Source organism: Lepisosteus platostomus, chromosome 5, assembly GCF_059453375.1.
Source record: "Lepisosteus platostomus isolate fLepPlt1 chromosome 5, fLepPlt1.hap1, whole genome shotgun sequence".
NCBI classification, from domain to species: Eukaryota; Metazoa; Chordata; class Actinopteri; order Semionotiformes; family Lepisosteidae; genus Lepisosteus; species Lepisosteus platostomus.
Window position 1 is genome coordinate 20283323 of NC_142615.1, and position 17651 is coordinate 20300973.

General features: G+C 48.2%; 1 protein-coding gene and 5 non-coding genes across 6 annotated transcripts; 2 read left to right on the forward strand and 4 right to left on the reverse strand.

Moving 5' to 3' along the window:
- Positions 1-82, reverse strand: trnal-uag (transfer RNA leucine (anticodon UAG)). Its single transcript has one exon. It is a non-coding gene; the product is annotated as a tRNA-Leu (tRNA).
- Positions 83-3708: 3626 nt separating this feature from the next.
- Positions 3709-3796, reverse strand: trnay-gua (transfer RNA tyrosine (anticodon GUA)). The gene is given in 2 exon segments: positions 3709-3744; positions 3760-3796. It is a non-coding gene; the product is annotated as a tRNA-Tyr (tRNA).
- Positions 3797-4576: 780 nt separating this feature from the next.
- On the forward strand, positions 4577-4889 carry LOC148664645 (histone H4-like). Its single transcript, XM_088631552.1, has one exon. It carries the CDS (start codon positions 4578-4580, stop codon positions 4887-4889), a length of 312 nt encoding a protein of 103 aa, XP_088487678.1. The 5' UTR covers position 4577.
- A 306-nt stretch (positions 4890-5195) lies between these two features.
- On the reverse strand, positions 5196-5253 carry LOC148664646 (U7 small nuclear RNA). The gene has a single exon (XR_015938996.1). It is a non-coding gene; the product is annotated as a U7 small nuclear RNA (small nuclear RNA).
- Positions 5254-14291: 9038 nt separating this feature from the next.
- Positions 14292-14363, forward strand: trnah-gug (transfer RNA histidin (anticodon GUG)). Its single transcript has one exon. It is a non-coding gene; the product is annotated as a tRNA-His (tRNA).
- Positions 14364-15118: 755 nt separating this feature from the next.
- trnaf-gaa (transfer RNA phenylalanine (anticodon GAA)) lies at positions 15119-15191 on the reverse strand. The gene has a single exon. It is a non-coding gene; the product is annotated as a tRNA-Phe (tRNA).
- Positions 15192-17651: the final 2460 nt, after the last annotated feature.

The window sequence follows — 17651 nt, forward strand, 5'->3', positions numbered from 1 at the left end:
TGGCAGCGGTGGGATTCAAACCCACGCCCCCAGAGAGACTGGAGCCTAAATCCAGCGCCTTAGACCACTCGGCCACACTACCTTCCTCCATGTCTGTCTTCCTCACATTCCTGGCTTGGACTGGGGGGCTTCAGCTCTTGTCGTCCGATGATATCATGACATGTGGAAGTGACTGCAACTTTATCTTCCGAGATGCTTTCAATAGCACAAATGCTACTTTCACTGGCACAAACATAGCAATAACGAAAGAGGTGGGTTTCATCCTTTGTGCTGTTTGTAGGGGCGCAACTCTACGTCGATCTACTGACTTGAAGAGCAAAAATCAAAATCCTCTGCTATTACTGTTGCTTTTTTCATAGTTTCTTTAAATCCTTCATTTGAACATAGATTTTGAAGGATATTGATGATAATACCACATAAATTGTGGTTTTCTTGTGATCGCCAATTTTTTTCAAATACCAGCCTTTTTTACAGTTCCTTGCGTGTTTCACAAGGTATAATAGCCCCCCTCGCATCCTCAGCTAACATATTTTAAAATTACAATAGATTATACAGCATGCATGTTTTCATTTATATTAAAATTAAAGTAAATATACCAGAATACATACAGTGCTAACCCAATAATTCTTGTCAGGTTCTCCAACAAATCTGCGTTGTTATTTTAACATGTTTCAGCTGAGGGTGCAACAGGAGTATAAATGAATTTTCCCGCCAGCCGTTCAAAGACCAAATTCCATGAGTGAACATTATTTTTTCAGAAGTTGCCGGTATTGGACTTTGCCGGTGGTAATGAATTATATCCACAACTGTTGTAGTAGTTCCTTCTTGAAATTCGACACGTGCAAAGCACTCGTAATATCATAGGTGTTAAAGTTCGCTGAGTCTATTTGAGTCATGGTGTGTATCCCTGCCTATCATTGGGAGACGGGTAGCTTTTTTACACTCAGATTCCAATCTTCAATGCTTTGTGTGAGAGCTTACATAACTTTCATTTTCTCACATTTTCTGACGACTGTTCCAAAGGGGCACCCTGTCAATTCCGAATACTTTTCAAAAATCTGCCAGCATGTTTGATTATTGTCATTTCATTTAGAAAAAGTTCAATATTGATCATAACTAAAGAAAATAATGATCACGAACAAAAAAGGGATAAAGATGCGAGTCGATCTTGAATCACAGCTGGGTGACACAGTCTTCTGTTCTGATATGGTTGTACGAGAAACAGGAGGAATCGCCAATCTCCTATAGAACATGAGTTGAATCAGGAGTGAGACATTTCGTATACTCGTGCATATGTCAACGCCTGACCTACATCGTAAAACTAACATTAAGTTGTCAGAGACATTCATTTATATACAAACAAGAGACAGACCAAGTAATAATTCTACATTAGTTCAGGTGGGTAAACCTGAACTAACTAACTAACTAATAAGCCTATTAATAATTCTACATTAACATGTCCTACACTGATCAGACTAATTGACATGGTCTGATTCAGAGCCTGTGCAGTTCGTGCTAATTACAACAAGGACAGTTCTGAACCCTCATCACCGAACTGAGCACAAGTTCAGCTGTTCTCCAGTTTTGTTACGCATGGTTTTTCATTGCAATTGAGTTCAGAGCTGGAGCTGAACTCCAGACAGTACAGTGTTTTGGGTAAGTTGTTGAAATTCGCATGAGGCTGCAGACAACTTACCTAAAGTGTGTTCTATAGCTTTCAGGTGGAGTTCATTTATATAAAAGAATGTAAGTGGTATAAACGAAACAAGCCAGACGGCAGTCCAACCTACAGTATAATTTTCTGATGGAAGTCCTGACGCGTTATTCATTACGCCACTGACCCTGCTATTGTAGTGCTAAAATAAAACACGTTTTCTACATTTATATCTGTTTAAAAATCACTATCTAAAAAAGACAAAGGGTTTGTGTGTCGCGCTAAAATTCCGCTTCATTTCGAATGCAAATTAAAACCATTTTGTTCCAAGAAATCATAAATTTGTCACATCCTTCATACTACTAATAAGTATACGAATAAATACTCGGAAGAAGCCGCTCAGGTATTAGAGAGATTTAAAATCGGATCGGAGGATTTAGAGTCCAGACTGCAAACCAACAGCTGACACAGGTCTTTTATAGAACCGTTTTGATTTCCTCTACTTTTTCCCCGTGACGTCATTGTCCTGCTCACAGCCGAGCCCGACACACGTCTGGTTTCTGTCGCTGGGTGCATACCCTGCGGTCCATGCGGGTCCTAATACCCCAGTACAATGACGGGGACACTAAACTGTAAACAGGTGCCGTCCTTCGGCTGAGACGTAAAACCGAGGTCCTGTGATCATTCAGGAGAATGGTGGTGGTGGAGGGGAGTCCCCATTACCTGTAAAGCGCATTGAGTGGAGTATCCAGAACAGCGCTATATAAGTGTAAGCAATAATGATGATGATGATAATTATTATTATTATAATGTAAAATGCAATAAAAAAAATCAAACTTTGATTCAAAATAGATTAATGTAAAAACTGATAAAGCTAATGCTTTTTTCAGGGCTATATCTACTTTTTTTAAAAAAAGCGAAGTCTGTCGCGATTGTGAGAGTTAGAGAATGTGTTCCAGCGGGTGCCTTCATATCATGAGCGTCAGTCTCGCCCGTAGCTGCGAGAAGGTTAAAAGCGCACAAGTGATCTGTAGACGATGTTCGGGGAAGAGCTAATTCTGTTTTCAGCACAGGGAGTGAGAATGAGCTCAGCCCGGCTCCCAGCAGAATCCATTCTGGTTTGGTTACTGTTAGACTGTGCGTCTGAGGCTCTTTGGATCGCAACGTAAAAAAAACAATTGCTCACATCGTGTGACTTCCACGACAGGAAGGAAAGATATCACTTTAAAAAATCAGAACTGAAGATTTGGATCCTGGGCCTCAACTTAAAAATAAACAGAGTTTAACGACAGGAAATTGATTCCAGTTGTCAGATCACGTATACGCATACCTTAGCTTTGTGCAACAACCTGAAACTTTCAGGTACCATAAATAATATTATTGCTAAACATATGCCATTCTAATCTGCAAGCGACCAGAATATAGAATACGAATTTTTGTGCTTTGGAAGCGCTGGCCTACCTGTATCAAAATATCAGATTGTGTTTCTGCAACATTTCGTGCACAGTACGCCATTTTATCTAAAACAGTCACAACGAGGGCTTTACATGCAGTCTGGGGTATTTTCCCCTTTTATATTTTTGCCACTTTATATCGAACCTGTTATACTCCCAGAAGTGCACAGTAGCTTGTACTTAATAAAAATGTACAATTCACCGCTGGTATAAACAGATGTGTGCCGTGTTTGCCTTTGTAAGCATTTGTTTAAAAAATAAGTTCACAATATGATAAAAACACAGAAAGCACAAACTTTATAATACAACGATACAAAATCAATACCAAATCATTATGCCAATTAAGTAACTATCCTTTGAAAACAGAGAACACCTTTATATCTACAAAAAACTTGACATTTGTATGTATTTTTGAATTACAAAGCAGACAGTGTAGTCCCTTAATTCAAAGATCAGATCTTGGCCAAAACAAGACAATCAGACGTGGGCTGAATTCGGAACAGGAGCCTTTGCTTAGTCGATTATTGAGCTTTTGATCAATGTCTGAATAAAAAAGATTCGCTTTTTTAACTCTTTGATTAAATTACATGAAAAGCACCTTCCTTCGAGCCGGAATCGAACCAGCGACCTAAGGATTCCCTGTTGACCCCACTACAGTTCTCCGCTCTACCAACTGAGCTATCAAAGGGATGCTGTGGCATTGCTCTCTGGCACATACTGCCCAATGAAGTAAAATGTGAAATGGGTGATTTAAATCCCACTTCGACATCAAGTTTCCAACTCGTTTCCTTAGTCTCGTTTCCGAGTTCCTTAACTCGTTCCTAATTTACCTTGAATTTAAGCCACGAACCAGGATTCTACAGTATAAACTTCCAGGGATATTACAAAATGTTTGATGGGGCATCAATCATTCCAGGTGGAAATTGATTCCTTTTTTTTCTCGAGGGATCATATTAAACATTTCATTAGTATCGAGAGGAGGATCACCAGTAGACACAAAACAAACAGTTTCTTTCTGTCTTTATTAGAAAGTAGCGTTTGTGCTACATTAATAATATTTTCGTGGAAATAAAGAAGTTGTAAATTTTAAAAATTTATATTTGAATCGAAATGTGGTTTTGAGTTAAATATTAGCGTGTTCATGTAATTAGTTTGTGTTTGTCATTAATATATATATATATTGCCATGTTACTAGAATTTGTAACTGAAGTTTACTAGTTGTGTTTTTTATAATGATTAGACATTTGAATACAATATTGTATATAATGTATACTTTGAACTACATATTGTTAAGGTGTGAATAATTGTATATTTTAAGAATACATTTCTAAAACAAATCATTGGCTTTATTTACTAGTTTCTACACCTATAAAAATCTTTCTTTGATGTATAATAGACATCAAAGAAAGATGTCTATTATACATCAAAGATGAGCAGTGTGTGTCGTGTTCACAGCTGATAACTAGAAGATGTCTGGAAGAGGCAAAGGCGGAAAGGGACTCGGGAAAGGAGGCGCTAAGCGTCACCATAAGGTTCTCCGTGACAACATCCAGGGAATCACCAAGCCCGCCATCCGCCGCCTGGCTCGCCGTGGGGGAGTGAAGCGGATCTCCGGGCTGATCTACGAGGAGACCCACGGGGTGCTGAAGGTGTTCCTGGAGAACGTCATCCGTGACGCCGTCACCTACACCGAGCAAGCCAAGAGGAAGACTGTCACCGCCATGGACGTGGTGTACGCGCTGAAGCGCCAGGGCCGGACCCTGTACGGCTTCGGAGGCTAAACAGGAGAGGAGCTTCACTACCGTACCCTGACGTATAAACCCAATTGACCCAGTGACATTTGTCACTGCTGAGGTTGCTTTATGGGTCTATTTTCTATACTGTGCTGATCAATTGGAAATCAAATTGCAAAAAAGACCCGTTCCCACACCTAAGGTCAAATATTAGGAATCAAAACTGCTTGAGTGTATGGAAGCACACAGCTTTATCAAGATTTCCAAGTGCAAGATCTTTTTATTCATAAAAGACCCTATTTATGTTGTATGAGAAATATTAATATTAATACAGAATCTTTTTTCACCAAATAAATGGGCTTCCTGACTTCTGAAAGCCTTCTAGACAAATACTAAAAGAGCAAAAATTCCATTTGGTAAATGAAATGAAAACACATTCCCTACCAAACCTTGAGTACAGGCCATTCAGGATGATAATACAAAACCATTTATAATTCAACAAATAAAACCTGTCAACTGGTAATCACCACTTATCATAAAAAAATAAGTAGCAATACACAGTAGGGGACTCTTGGGTGCAAGTTAAATCCATGCAAGAAGGGGGTTTAGTGTTGTATTTCCAAATCAGATATGCAAATGAGAGATCTGGCCCAGCCAATCTCAAAGCTCCCTTGGTCTGGAATGGAGCTGCTCCCCTCTTCTAGTTATTCACACTGGAGTTAGGTTACATATTAGCACATTTCATCTAACAGTTGCTGCAGAAACAAAAATGTAAACAAATGACCTGGACTGTGACCACACCTATTAGAATGTAGTTCAACAGATAACTTGTAAACCATGTCATAAGATTTTTTTTGTTCTACAAAATATACTTTATTCCGCAAAAAAAACATCTCAAAAGGAACATCTCACACATATTAACACTCCATGTAATAAAAAACAACGGCGTAACGGAGATTGATTGTCCGTTATCAATCTTTGCAAGGGGAGGCGGATTTGCGCAATTAAGAGAGTCCCTCCAAACCTACCACTCGCTATTGTCCTTTAATCCCTGTATAGGGCCCAAAGTCCTTTCCAGCGCTCCCTCGCCGTGGGGAAGCCCCATTTGGCGACTAGGCGCTTCGTCCTCCTCCTGAGGTCCGATGGGCTCCCGCAGCGCCCGACAGCGGTTGCAGTAGAAGATGCAGTCGAGTTTCAGGGGGAAATGTGGGACATCTCGACCCCCTTCCTCGACCAGCTGACACATCCGGTTTCTCGTGATGTACTCGTACTTGCCGCCCCAGACAAAGCCGAAGATCATCCCTTGCAGCGCTCGTCTGAGTCTGGCCGGCAGCGGGTACACCACCGCCAGGTAAACCAAAGCCAGCAGGATGTCTGCTTTCAACACCATCACTTTCCCTGTGTAGGACAGCTACCGCGTTTTCCACAGACCCAGCTTCGCGTTCACCTTGGCGATCCTCTTGGTCCAGTTGTTGGTCTCGTTGTCCTGGCTCTGGAAGGAAACCCCCAGTATTTTGAGGGGCTCCGTGCAGAGCTTGAGACCCTCCGGCGCTGTCGTCCTGTGCTTCCAGGGCCCGAAGAACTTCAGTTTTCTCTTTCGGCGGTTGAGTTTCGACCCCGAGGCTCTGGAGTATTGCTCCATGACCTGCAGGGCCCTCCTCAACCCCCTGTCCGACCTCAGGATCAGCATCATGTCGTCAGCGAACTGGGAGATCTTCAGGGTTTCCCCCGCGCCTCCCGGTATCTCCAGGCCGTCGATGACAGGGTCCCGTCTCACCGTCTCTGCTAAGGGCTCTTGAAGAGCAGGTAGATGATGCCCTCCCTCATGGTGTCTCCCCCGGCGGAAGATCTCCTGCGCCACTTCCACCAGATCTGCCGCCAGGGTGTCCCAGAAGCAGGTGTAGAGTTCCTTTGGGAGTCCATCCGGCCCCGGCACCTTGCTATTCTCCATGGACAAGAGCGCCGCCTTCAGCTCCTCGGCCGCGATCGGACCCTCCAAGTCCTCCCTCACCTCCTCCGGTAGTCGTGCCTTCAGCTCCTCCAGAAAAGCATCGCCTGCCTCCACCTCCGTCTGCTTTTCTGAAAAGAGCTCCGTGTAGAAAGCGGTGGCCGCTTCTACCTTGTCGCTCTCGTCCAGCACTTCCTCTCCATCTCCTCGTCTCAGGCCGTGGATCACCCTCTTTTTCTGGGCTCCTCGGACCTGATTGAGTTTGCGGAGCCTCTCCTTCAGGTCCCGTGCCCGGGCTGAATTGAAGGCTCCTCCCCCGTTAGCCGAGCTGTACTCCTCCTCTAGTTGTCTCTGGAGTCGTGTAGCTTCCTTCCTCTCCCTGGCCGCCTTCCATCTGCAGTACATTTGCGCCAGGGTTCGGGTCCTGTCCTTCACCGACTCCCACCATTCCACCATGGAGCTGTAGCCGTTTCTCAGATCGACCCAGCTTGTGTAGTCTTTACGGAACAGTGCCTTGAAGTCGTCTTCCTCCAGTATCTCCCGGTTCAGCTTCCAGTACCCACGACTGAATGCCGGCAGGTTGGTGTTAGCCATCACCGTCAAGCGCTCGTGGCTGGAATACCACTCCGGGGACACCGTCGCCGACTCCAGGGAGCAGGTCGTGTGCAGAAAGATGTAGTCCAGGCGGCTGCACACTCCCCGGGAGTTTTTCCATGTCGTTCTGGCGTCGTTAGGGCGGCACCGTCTGAAACCGTCTACCAGGGAGAACTGCTTGAGTAGCGACTCCAGCTCTGCCGAGCTAGCATCGCTCCCCTTCTCCCGGTCGACGTTGAAGTCCCCGCCAAGCACCACCTGTCTGTTGGTGGTGCAGCAGCTGGCCAGGTCAGCAAACACTTCCTTCCGGATAGAGGGTTCCGTCGGAGCATAGACGTTAATTGCTCTCAACTTCTGCCCCCTCCAGTCGATGTCTGCGACCAGGATCCGGCCCTGCACCACCGAGAAGGAGGAAACCAGCGTCATTTCTGGGTTTCCAAGGAGGATTCCCACTCCGGAAGAGTGGACCCCTCCTACGCTCCAGCATGATTCTCCCTTCGTCCATTCCCTGGAGAATGTCAGCTTGTCGCTTTCATCCTTCAGGTGGACCTCCTGTAAGAAACAAACTGAGAAAGACTTTGAGGCCAGATCATGAAAGCCTCCCCGTCTTTTCACCGGGTCTCTTAGCCCTCTCACGTTAGTTGTTAGAAAGATAAGTTTCACAATCATGATTAAACAAGTGAAAGTTGAACCTCCTCTCTTTGTGCTTACAGTGGAAAACTTGGGAGTCTACATCTGGGCACTGTTTAGCCTAGATGTAACTCCTCTCCTTGGGTGCTGGGGGGAATATGCTGGGCTCCCTCCAGGTCTCGCTGGGGACTGAAAGGTAAACATGCTGGACAGGTCCAGCCCTACCATCAGTCCCGGCTCCAGGGCGGCTTCAAAGTAATCCTCATCTTCCTCGAGGAAATTCTCCGCCACCGCTTCGGGAAGGCTTTTTTCTTCCCTTTCTCCAGGAGTTTCGGGGACCTCCAGTTGCTCCTGGGCCTTGGGGGAGGGGGGCTCCACTTCCTGGTCTGCCTCTTTCTGTTGTTCCTGGGCATCGGGGGAGGGGGTTCCGACTTCCTGGGCTGCCTCTTCCTGTTGTCCCTGGGCCTCGGGGGAGGGGGTTACCTCTTCCTGGGATGCCTCCTCCTGTTGTCCATGGGACTCGGGGGAGGGGGGTTCTGTTTCCTGGGCTGTCACTTCCTGTCATCTTTGGGCCTCGGAGGGGAGGGTTTCCTTTTCCTGGGCTGCCTCCTCCGGTTGTTCCTGGGCCTCGGGGGAAGAAAGTTCCGTTTCCTCTAGGACGAGGAAACGGTTCTCCCTTACCACTCTTTTCTTTTGTCCTTCCGAAGGTGGATCTGCCCTGCATCTCTTCTCCCGCTTTCTCTTTCCCTTCTTGCTGGGAGTTATGAGGGCCCTTCCTCCGGTCAGCCATTTTGTCCGTCGTCCTGGCGGCCATCTTGTGGCACTGGTGCGGCTGGGGGTGTGGCCTCGGCAGTTTCGGTTCTCTGCGGGGGAGGTGTTACCAGTTCCATTGGTACGTAAGGGTTGTATGTGAGGACTGTGATGGTCCTCTGGTTTGTCTTCCTCATAGGCTCAGGCCTGAAATCAGAGAAACCGGGATGCTTACCTTTTTCTCTGATCATTTTCGTTGCCTTTTCATATGAGGCGTCCGTGGCCATGTAGGCCTCCATGCATCTCTCTGCCTTGTTGTCTTGCAGGCAGTAGAGATCTCCGGCCACCAACTGCAGGATCCTTCTCAGGAAGGTAATGAAAAAGGATTTCACAGTTGGCATCGTCTCTGTTTTCTTAGTCCAGTGGAACCGGATCAGTGTCTTCTTGTCTGCCATCTGGAAAGGAGAAAAAAGAAAAAAGGAGAGAAAGAGAGAGAGCAAGGTCCTGTGGAGAGGAGGGTTTAGCTGCCCTCCTAAAGGAGCAGCAAGGGAGCCCTGGCCTTTGCCCTTGTGGGCAAAGCCCAGCTAGGTGCAGGCGCAGGAGGAGAGAGAGAGGGAGCGGATAGTGCTTCCGAGTCTCGAGGAAGAAAGTAAGCACCACGGGCAGGCCACGAGTATCTATTCCCAGCCAAGAGGCCAAGGAGGCAGAGAGAGAGAGAGGGAGAGGGAGCGTATAGCGCTTCCGAGTCTCGAGGAAGAAAGCAAGCACCGGGGGCAGGCCACGAGTACCTACTCCCAGCCAAGAGGCCAAGGAGGCGGAGCAAGAGAAAGGGGAAGGGGAGAGGAGAGAGCAGAGAGAGAGAACGTTGCTGCCGGATCCCACCCAGCTCAGCTGCTGCTTGGCCTTAACCCCCTAGTCTCAACCTAGGGCGATACCAGCTCAAGCACTCTTCAGGATCTTCGATCACCTTCTAGAACTTTGGAAAGACAGGAACTACGGGCATGCCACTTGAACTTGATCTTAGCCAAAAGCCCGATAAAATTGGATTCCAGCTCACTGGCCCTGCAAAACTTAGTTCAAGACTTTAAACTCTCAGACACATATAGATGTATATATCCCACAACAGCAGGATATACATGGTCAGGGAGGAATAGCAGCTCCAGAATTGACTATTGCTTTGTCTCAGAGAGAGTGAAAGTTTTTGGGGTCGCTCTTCAGCCTGTCTTCTTCTCAGATCATCAGGCTTTAGGGTGTAGAGTGGAACTCCAGGGCGGGACTGTCTTTGGCCCAGGCCTCTGGAAACTCAACACAAAGCTGCTAGAGAACGAGGGGGTAGTATCCCGCTACAAGGAGAAACTATCACAGTGGCTGTCCTTGCAGTGTCTGTACGGGTCAGTAGGAGAGTGGTGGGAGGAGGTGAAGGTGAGGACAAGGGCCTTTTTCATGGCTGAGGGAAGGAAGGCTGCTGCCAGACGGAGAGGAGTGCTAGCCAGGAAACAGAGGCAGCTGCAGCGTCTCTACACGAGACAGTGGCTTGGATGTGCTCGAGGATATCACCCTTTTAAAAAAGGACATCCGGAGCATAGCGGAAGAAAGTAGTCGAGGAGTGCTGTTAAGAAGCTGAGTGCAGTTCTCGGAAGAAAATGAGAAGTGTACTTGCTTCTTTTTCAGGAAAGTGGTAGGCTCCAAGTCTGTCATGGAAAGTGTAGTTGATGAGGAGGGAAGAGAGAGTACAGAGCTGAGTGCTATCCTCTCCTGCATCGAGGCCTTCTTGTCACGGACGTCCAAGGGGACTAACCGTGGGGAGCAGGAGGGCGGAAAAAGACCCATATGCGTAGCGGCGAGACGGGAAAAAGGCCCAGGCTCATTAGTGCAAAGAGTTCAGGAATGCCGTATAGAAACCTGTGCGCCCTGGTGCTAGGCGGGTCTCAGGACATCCGAACGTCAGTGCTGAGCGAGGACAGAGTGCAAGACCCTGAAATATTTAGCCCAAGGGAAAGAGAGGGACAGGAAGGACAGCAGACCAGAAACTAGGGACAGGACAGAGAATACCGCCCTCTGGCTGCAGAGGGCGTGACACTTCTACTCAAGACTGTACAACTCTACAGAGGTAAAGGATGAAGAAATTCATTTTTTTACCTCAAAGCTAGAAAATGTTTTGAGTGAAGAAGATAGGGAAGTACTTGAGGGGGATTTGACAGTAGAAGAGCTGAGAGGCTATGGAGAGCTTCAGAAGGGGAAAACTCCGGGTGCTGACAGGCTAAAGGGGTTTCTGCTTTTACTACTTGCACTAATTAAGGCAAAAAAAAAGCCAATCGATGTGAACGAACGGCACTTTACAGAGGAGTACTGCCTGACTGGATCGTTGATGAACAACAGAGGCCACTCCGACCTCTTCTCGGTTTTCTTCAATGACTTACTAAGGATCTTCTTCACATTCGACCATGCAGGGGAAGCCAGGTACACCAAAGCAAACGCATGAAAGTGCATTTCAAGCAGAGACCAGGAGGGACTTGTTTACACCGAGAGTGGGCGGAGAATGGAACAATGCGCCCAGCCCTGTTGCTGGAGCCGATTCTTGATGAGCTCTTGGGCTCACTAAGAGGCCCCCACTGGATGCTAATCTTTCTGTTGTTCTTGCAGGTCCTGCGCTGCTTTTGAGCCGACAGAGCTCCTCCTGGTCTGTCGGCACAGCCCAATTGCGAATGATCTGCTCCGTGTACAGAAGGAACGTGCGTTTGGTACAAGAGTGCATGAAGGCACCGGAAATACATTGGCAACAAATGACCGGTCGCTCAAGACCTCTGTGAAGTACAGGAGCGTGCAAAACGATGCTGTTTCCGCCCAGTCTCGAACCGGGAACTTTTCAGGTTTCAGCGTCACTTTAGGAAGGGGGTGCTGCAGAGAGGAACAGAGGGCTCCATGAAACAAAACGCTGAAACGAGAAAGGGAAGCGTCACTTTAGGAAGGGGGTGCTGCAGAGAGGAACAGAGGGCTCCATGAAACAAAACGCTGAAACCCGGGATCGAACCAGGGACCTTTAAATCTTCAGTCTAACACTCTCCACACCCACCTGCTCCAGCCTTCCTGTGTTGCGGCATGAGCGCACCAAGAGGAGCGGGAGAGTGTTGCAGGAACGTCACTCAGAAGGAAAGCCACCCAGGTGCGCCCTCTGAGCTCTGTCCAGCGCATCTTCCTTGCATGGACTCCTGCCTGCGACGGGCAGGAAACAATTAGCAAGAACAGAACGACACCCCATGGGTGTCTCATGACCGCACCTTAGGTTGTGACACGTGCAGGTGTGAGGGGTTGCCGGGCTACTTTGGAGCAGAGCTTGGGCGGAGGGGGGGCGGGAAAGCAGACAAAGAGGTGACACCTCAAGGTCTGCACGATCACAGCTCTCCGACGCCCCAGGCTTCCGCTCGATAAGCTACTGGACACACCCGCCCCTCCTCACACAGACCGTGGAAAAGCCCCCGAGTGGGAGGGCTCTCTCTTCCTCCCAGGAGCTCTTGGACACGACCCACAGACAGGGGGGGGGGAGCTGCCGCCTGCAAACACGGCTCCAGGCAGGACTCCACTCCGCAGGAGCCGCAGAGCAGAGGAGATGGGGGCAGCTTAGCTCCTGTGCAGAGACCTGAGCTGTTGTTGCTGTGGATGCTGTCTTTTCTGTTCTCGGGGTAGGACATCAGGAAGCACATTGAAGCGCTGCGACATGCACTGTACAGATCCCGCCACTACTGGGCCCGATTTCCCCGGATCGAAACCGGGCTGAAACAGGCCTGTTTCGTTTGTTGCCACGCACACTGTTTGGGGATTCGCCTAGCGCTGTGATCGAAAAGACCCACTCACCTCTTAGTGTGGCGGGATCTGCACAGTGGATGTCGCAGCGCATCCTGCTTTCACTTCAATGCACGTCCTGATGTAACCCGGTCTCCCGCGTGACAGGTGGGGATACTCGCCACTATACTAACGAGGAAGACATCGCTCTCTGCTTAGTGTGCAAAACACTTACTTGCAGCATTGTGGGTGCTGTGGTTTAAATGCTATTGGTTTGTGAACAGAATACCCCTATCCCAGTGCATTGTGCCACATTAAATAAACGCACGAGAAAAAGAGATTCAGAACGCAAAGCTGTGTCAGTGTTCTGTGTAAAAAATCGGTTTGAACATCATGGGAGCTGTTTTTAATAAGCTGCTGAGTAAAGAATATTTTAATCTTCCTGCTGTCAGTAGTATTGTGCATATAGTTGACCCTTACCTGAATGAAAACAGGACGTAAAGAAAGGGTTTCAGAATTCAGACAAAGCTTTATTCGCGTGCTTACAGTCTGAGTAATTGGAGACTGCACTATTCTGTTGCCTATAGTCATATACGGGTTTTTCGCATGAAGCCGTATTGAACAGTATTTCTCGCGTTGTGATCTTGTGTATACAGCGGTCCCCCAGGTTCCAGTTAGTGCGTAATTACGCATCGATGAAAAACCGGAGGTTTAAAAAAAGATAATTAGCTCACTGATACTTTGATGTAGAGGCTGTGGAAATATCCACATGTCGTGGTCTTTAAAATGTATTTGGTTTGAAGGCGTTCTGTGCTTCCGTTGCGAAGATATGGAAAAAATAATATTCGTGATTGGTCAAAAAAATGTCATATAAACGAAAAAGTAAAGGCTGAGAAAGCATTCACAATGTATTTTATACACAAAGCAAGTATTCTCGCGATTCTAAGAGGTTTCGTGTAAACGCTACAGGCGTGCCAAAATCGTTTTCGAACTTCAAGCTAACTTTACTCCGGTGGACCTTTCGCGTGTGAGGCGAACGTGATAAGCACTACACTACGGAAACGGTGGTAAGACGTGCCCAGCGGCCCAGCGCTGAGCTTCGCCAATGCGATTCAGCTGCTTCCAGTGCCTTTATTGGAGTGCGCTGATGGACCGTGCTCTCTCTCCAGAGACCAGCACGCCTGTCATGGACGGAGCAGGAAAGGCGGCGCCACATTCTACAGCCCTCTCCACGCAATCGACGAAATCGGGCTACTGAAGTGGAGAAAATCGCCTCTCCAGAAAGTGCAAATATCATCTTGGAGACTATAAATCCTATTGCCGAAGGTCAGCCCTGTCTACCAGAGTAACCCTCCCACAGCGATGATCAGCTCGTCTCACACGCGAGAAGTTTCGGTTGGAAACAAGCGCCCCCTCTTCTCGCACGTTCGAGTAGTTTTAATGCGGCTCTTTCGTACACGGTGCTGATCTTTTGGAAAGCAGGAGGCAAAACCGAGTCGAACCGCCTGGGTGAAAACCAGGAACCCTAACCGCTAGACAATATGGCAGCGAACAACCATGCTGTTCCCGGCATCATGCAAGCAAACTACATAAATATGAGAAAACACGCAAGAGAGTTGTCACTCAGAGTGTCGAAGGGTCGATGTATACTGGGGCTCAGTTGAAATGCAACGTCAGGACTTTTCCGAATTATGTCACACGAAGAGAGCACAGCCCTTTCCGCCCTGCCGCGTGTGTCTCGGTAACTCGCTGTGATCGTATAGTGGTCAGTACTTTGCGTTGTGGCCGCAACAACCCCGGTTCGAATCCGGGTCACAGCAGAATAGGGGCGTCTGCTTTTACTACTCGCACGAATGAAGGCAAAAAAAGCCAATCGACGTGAACGAACGGCGCTTTACAGAGGAGTACTGCCTGACTGGATCGTTGATGAACGACAGAGGCCACTCCGACCTCTTCTCGGTTTTCTTCAATGACTTACTAAGGATCTTCTTCACATTCGCCCATGCAGGGGAAGCCAGTTACACCAAAGCAAACGCAGGAAAGTGCATTTCAAGCAGAGACCAGGAGGGACTTGTTTACACCGAGAGTGGGCGGAGAATGGAACAATGCGCCCAGCCCTGTTGCTGGAGCCGATTCTTGATGAGCTCTTGGGCTCACTAAGAGGCCCCCGCTGGATGCTAATCTTTCTGTTGTTCTTGCAGGTCCTGCGCTGCTTTTGAGCCGACAGAGCTCGACCTGGTCTGTCGGCACAGCCCAATTGCAAATGATCGGCTCCGCGTACAGAAGGAACGTGCGTTTGGTACAAGAGTGCACGAAGGCACCGGAAATACATTGGGAACAAATGACCGGTCGCTCAAGACCTCTGTGAAGTACAGGAGCGTGCAAAACGAGGCTGTTGTCGCCCGGTCTCGAACCGGGAACCTTTCGCGTGTTAGGCGAACGTGATAGCCGCTATACTACGGAAACCTGTAGGGACTGCTGCTGGTGTCTCGCTTGCGTTTCGGGCTGAGAAAGGGACGCGTCACTTTAGGCAGGTGGCGCTGGAGAGAGGAACAAAGGGCGCGATGAAACAAAACGCCGAAACCCGGGATCGAACCAGGGACCTTTAGATCTTCAGTCTAACGCTCTCCCAACTGAGCTATTTCGGCAGTGCACAAAGCCCACAGCCACCTGCTCCAGCCTTCCTGTGTTGTGGCATGAGCGCACCAAGAGTAGCGGGAGAGTGTTGCAGGAACGTCACTCAGAAGGAAAGCCACCCAGCTGCGCCCTCTGAGCTCTGTCCAGCGCATCTTCCTCGCATGGACTCCTGCCTGCGACGGGCAGGAAACAATTAGCAAGAACAGAACGACACCCCATGGGTGTCTCATGACCGCACCTTAGGTTGTGACACGTGCAGGTGTGAGGGGTTGCCGGGCTACTTTGGAGCAGAGCTTGGGCGGAGGGGGGGCGGGAAAGCAGACAAAGAGGTGACACCTCAAGGTCTGCACGATCACAGCTCTCCGCCGCCCCAGGCTTCCGCTCGATAAGCTACTGGACACACCCGCCCCTCCTCACACAGACCGTGGAAAAGCCCCCGAGTGGGAGGGCTCGCTCTTCCTCCCAGGAGCTCTTGGACACGACGCCCAGACAGGGCGCGGGGAGCCGCCGCCTGCAAACACGGCTCCAGGCAGGACTCCACTCCGCAGGAGCCGCAGAGCAGAGGAGATGAGGGCAGCTTAGCTTCTGTGCAGAGACCTGAGCTGTTGTTGCTGTGGATGCTGTCTTTTCTGCACTCGGGGTAGGAGTGAATGTTGAGTTGCCCTTAGAAATGAAGCAGAGCACTTCAACGGCACGGGTGTGTGTGTGTGTGCTCCCTGGTGATTCAAAGTTGTACAACCCATTTGTATCTGCTAGGCGGCGCAGTCGTCGTGCACAAAGAATGCTTTGAAAAGCGTCAAAGGCAAGTCATTCCGAGTTGGTCGTTTGCGTTTTCCGTTCAGACGCGAAATGCTGAAATGATCTCTCGGCTCCTCGGTTGTCATTTCTGCTCCGTAAAGGGATCACAGCACGCGTCGGCTTCCAGCATGCTGGGTCGGGACACGATGCCGGGGGTTGGAGAGAGCGATGTCTTCCTCCTTAGAATAGTGGCAAGTATCTCTCTTCCTCCCAGGAGCTCTTGGACACGGCGCACAGACAGGGCGCGGGGAGCCGCCGCCTGCAAACACGGCTCCAGGCAGGACTCCACTCCGCAGGAGCCGCAGAGCAGAGGAGATGAGGGCAGCTTAGCTCCTGTGCAGAGACCTGAGCTGTTGTTGCTGTGGATGCTGTCTTTTCTGCACTCGGGGTAGGAGTGAATGTTGAGTTGCCCTTAGAAATGAAGCATAGCACTTCAACGGCACGGGTGTGTGTGTGCGTGCGCCCTGGTGATTCCGGGAGACAGATCGAACCTGGGCTAAAAGAGAGGGGGCTTAGCCCTCTTCCATTTGCTAGTTCAAAGTTGTACAACCCATTTGTATCTTTGGTACAAGAGTGCATGAAGGCATTACTGCTCCCAACCAGTTGATATCAATTTAATTCGTAAGGGTTATGTACTCGTTTTGAGTATCTAATGTAGAAGTTGTAACAAGTTCAATTACGAAACGGTCTAAATGAATGATATACCGAACTTATGTCCTCTTGATATGTGTAACTCTTTGTAACTGAATGAATTTATATCTTTTGTATTCTGATAACCCTTACGATAAGATCTGTTAGGTTTGCATGCATATTTTATATCTTAATAAATGTATCCTCGTGTATTAGTACCTGTGTGTGCTTTGTTTGAGTTATATCGCATGGTTGGATTCTAATACCATTAAAAGAATCAATTTTGTGATTTATTGCTACAATTAATAATTGTCCCAGTAAATGCCCAAACCCCTACAGAACTGGTGCCTCGTGAGAGCACACTACAACAGTGTGTGATCTCCTCTCCCAGCCTGAGGAGCAGACAGCGAGCCTGTCTCTCAATAATACTAATAATACAGTGTGTGATTCCCTGCCCCAGCCAGAGGAACAGACAGTGAGCCTGTCTCTCAATAATAATAATACAGTGTGTGATCTCCTTTCCCAGCCTGGGAAACAGTGAGTCAGCCTCTCAATAATTATAATACAGTTTGATCTACTGTCCCAGTCTGAGGAACACACAGTGAGCCTGTCTCTCAATAATAATAATACAGTGTGTGACCTCCTGTCCCAGCTTGGGGGACAGTGAACCAGACTCTCAATAATAATAATACAGTGTGATCTACTGTCTCAGCCTGAGGAACAGTGAGTTTATTTGTCAATAATAATAATACAGTGATCTCCTGTCCCAGCATGAGGAACAGTGAGCTTGTTTCTCAATAATAATAATACAGTATGATCTCCTGTCCCAGCCTGAGGAACAGACAGTGAACCTGTCTCTCAATAATAATACAGTGTGTCATCTCCTGTCCCGTGCCTGAGGAACAGTGAGCTTGTCTCTCAATATTAATAATACAGTCTGATCTCCTGTCCCAGCCTGAGGAACAGTGAGCCTGTCTCTAAATAATAATAATACAGTGTATGATCACCTGTTCCAGCCTGGGGAACAGACAGTAAGCCTCTCT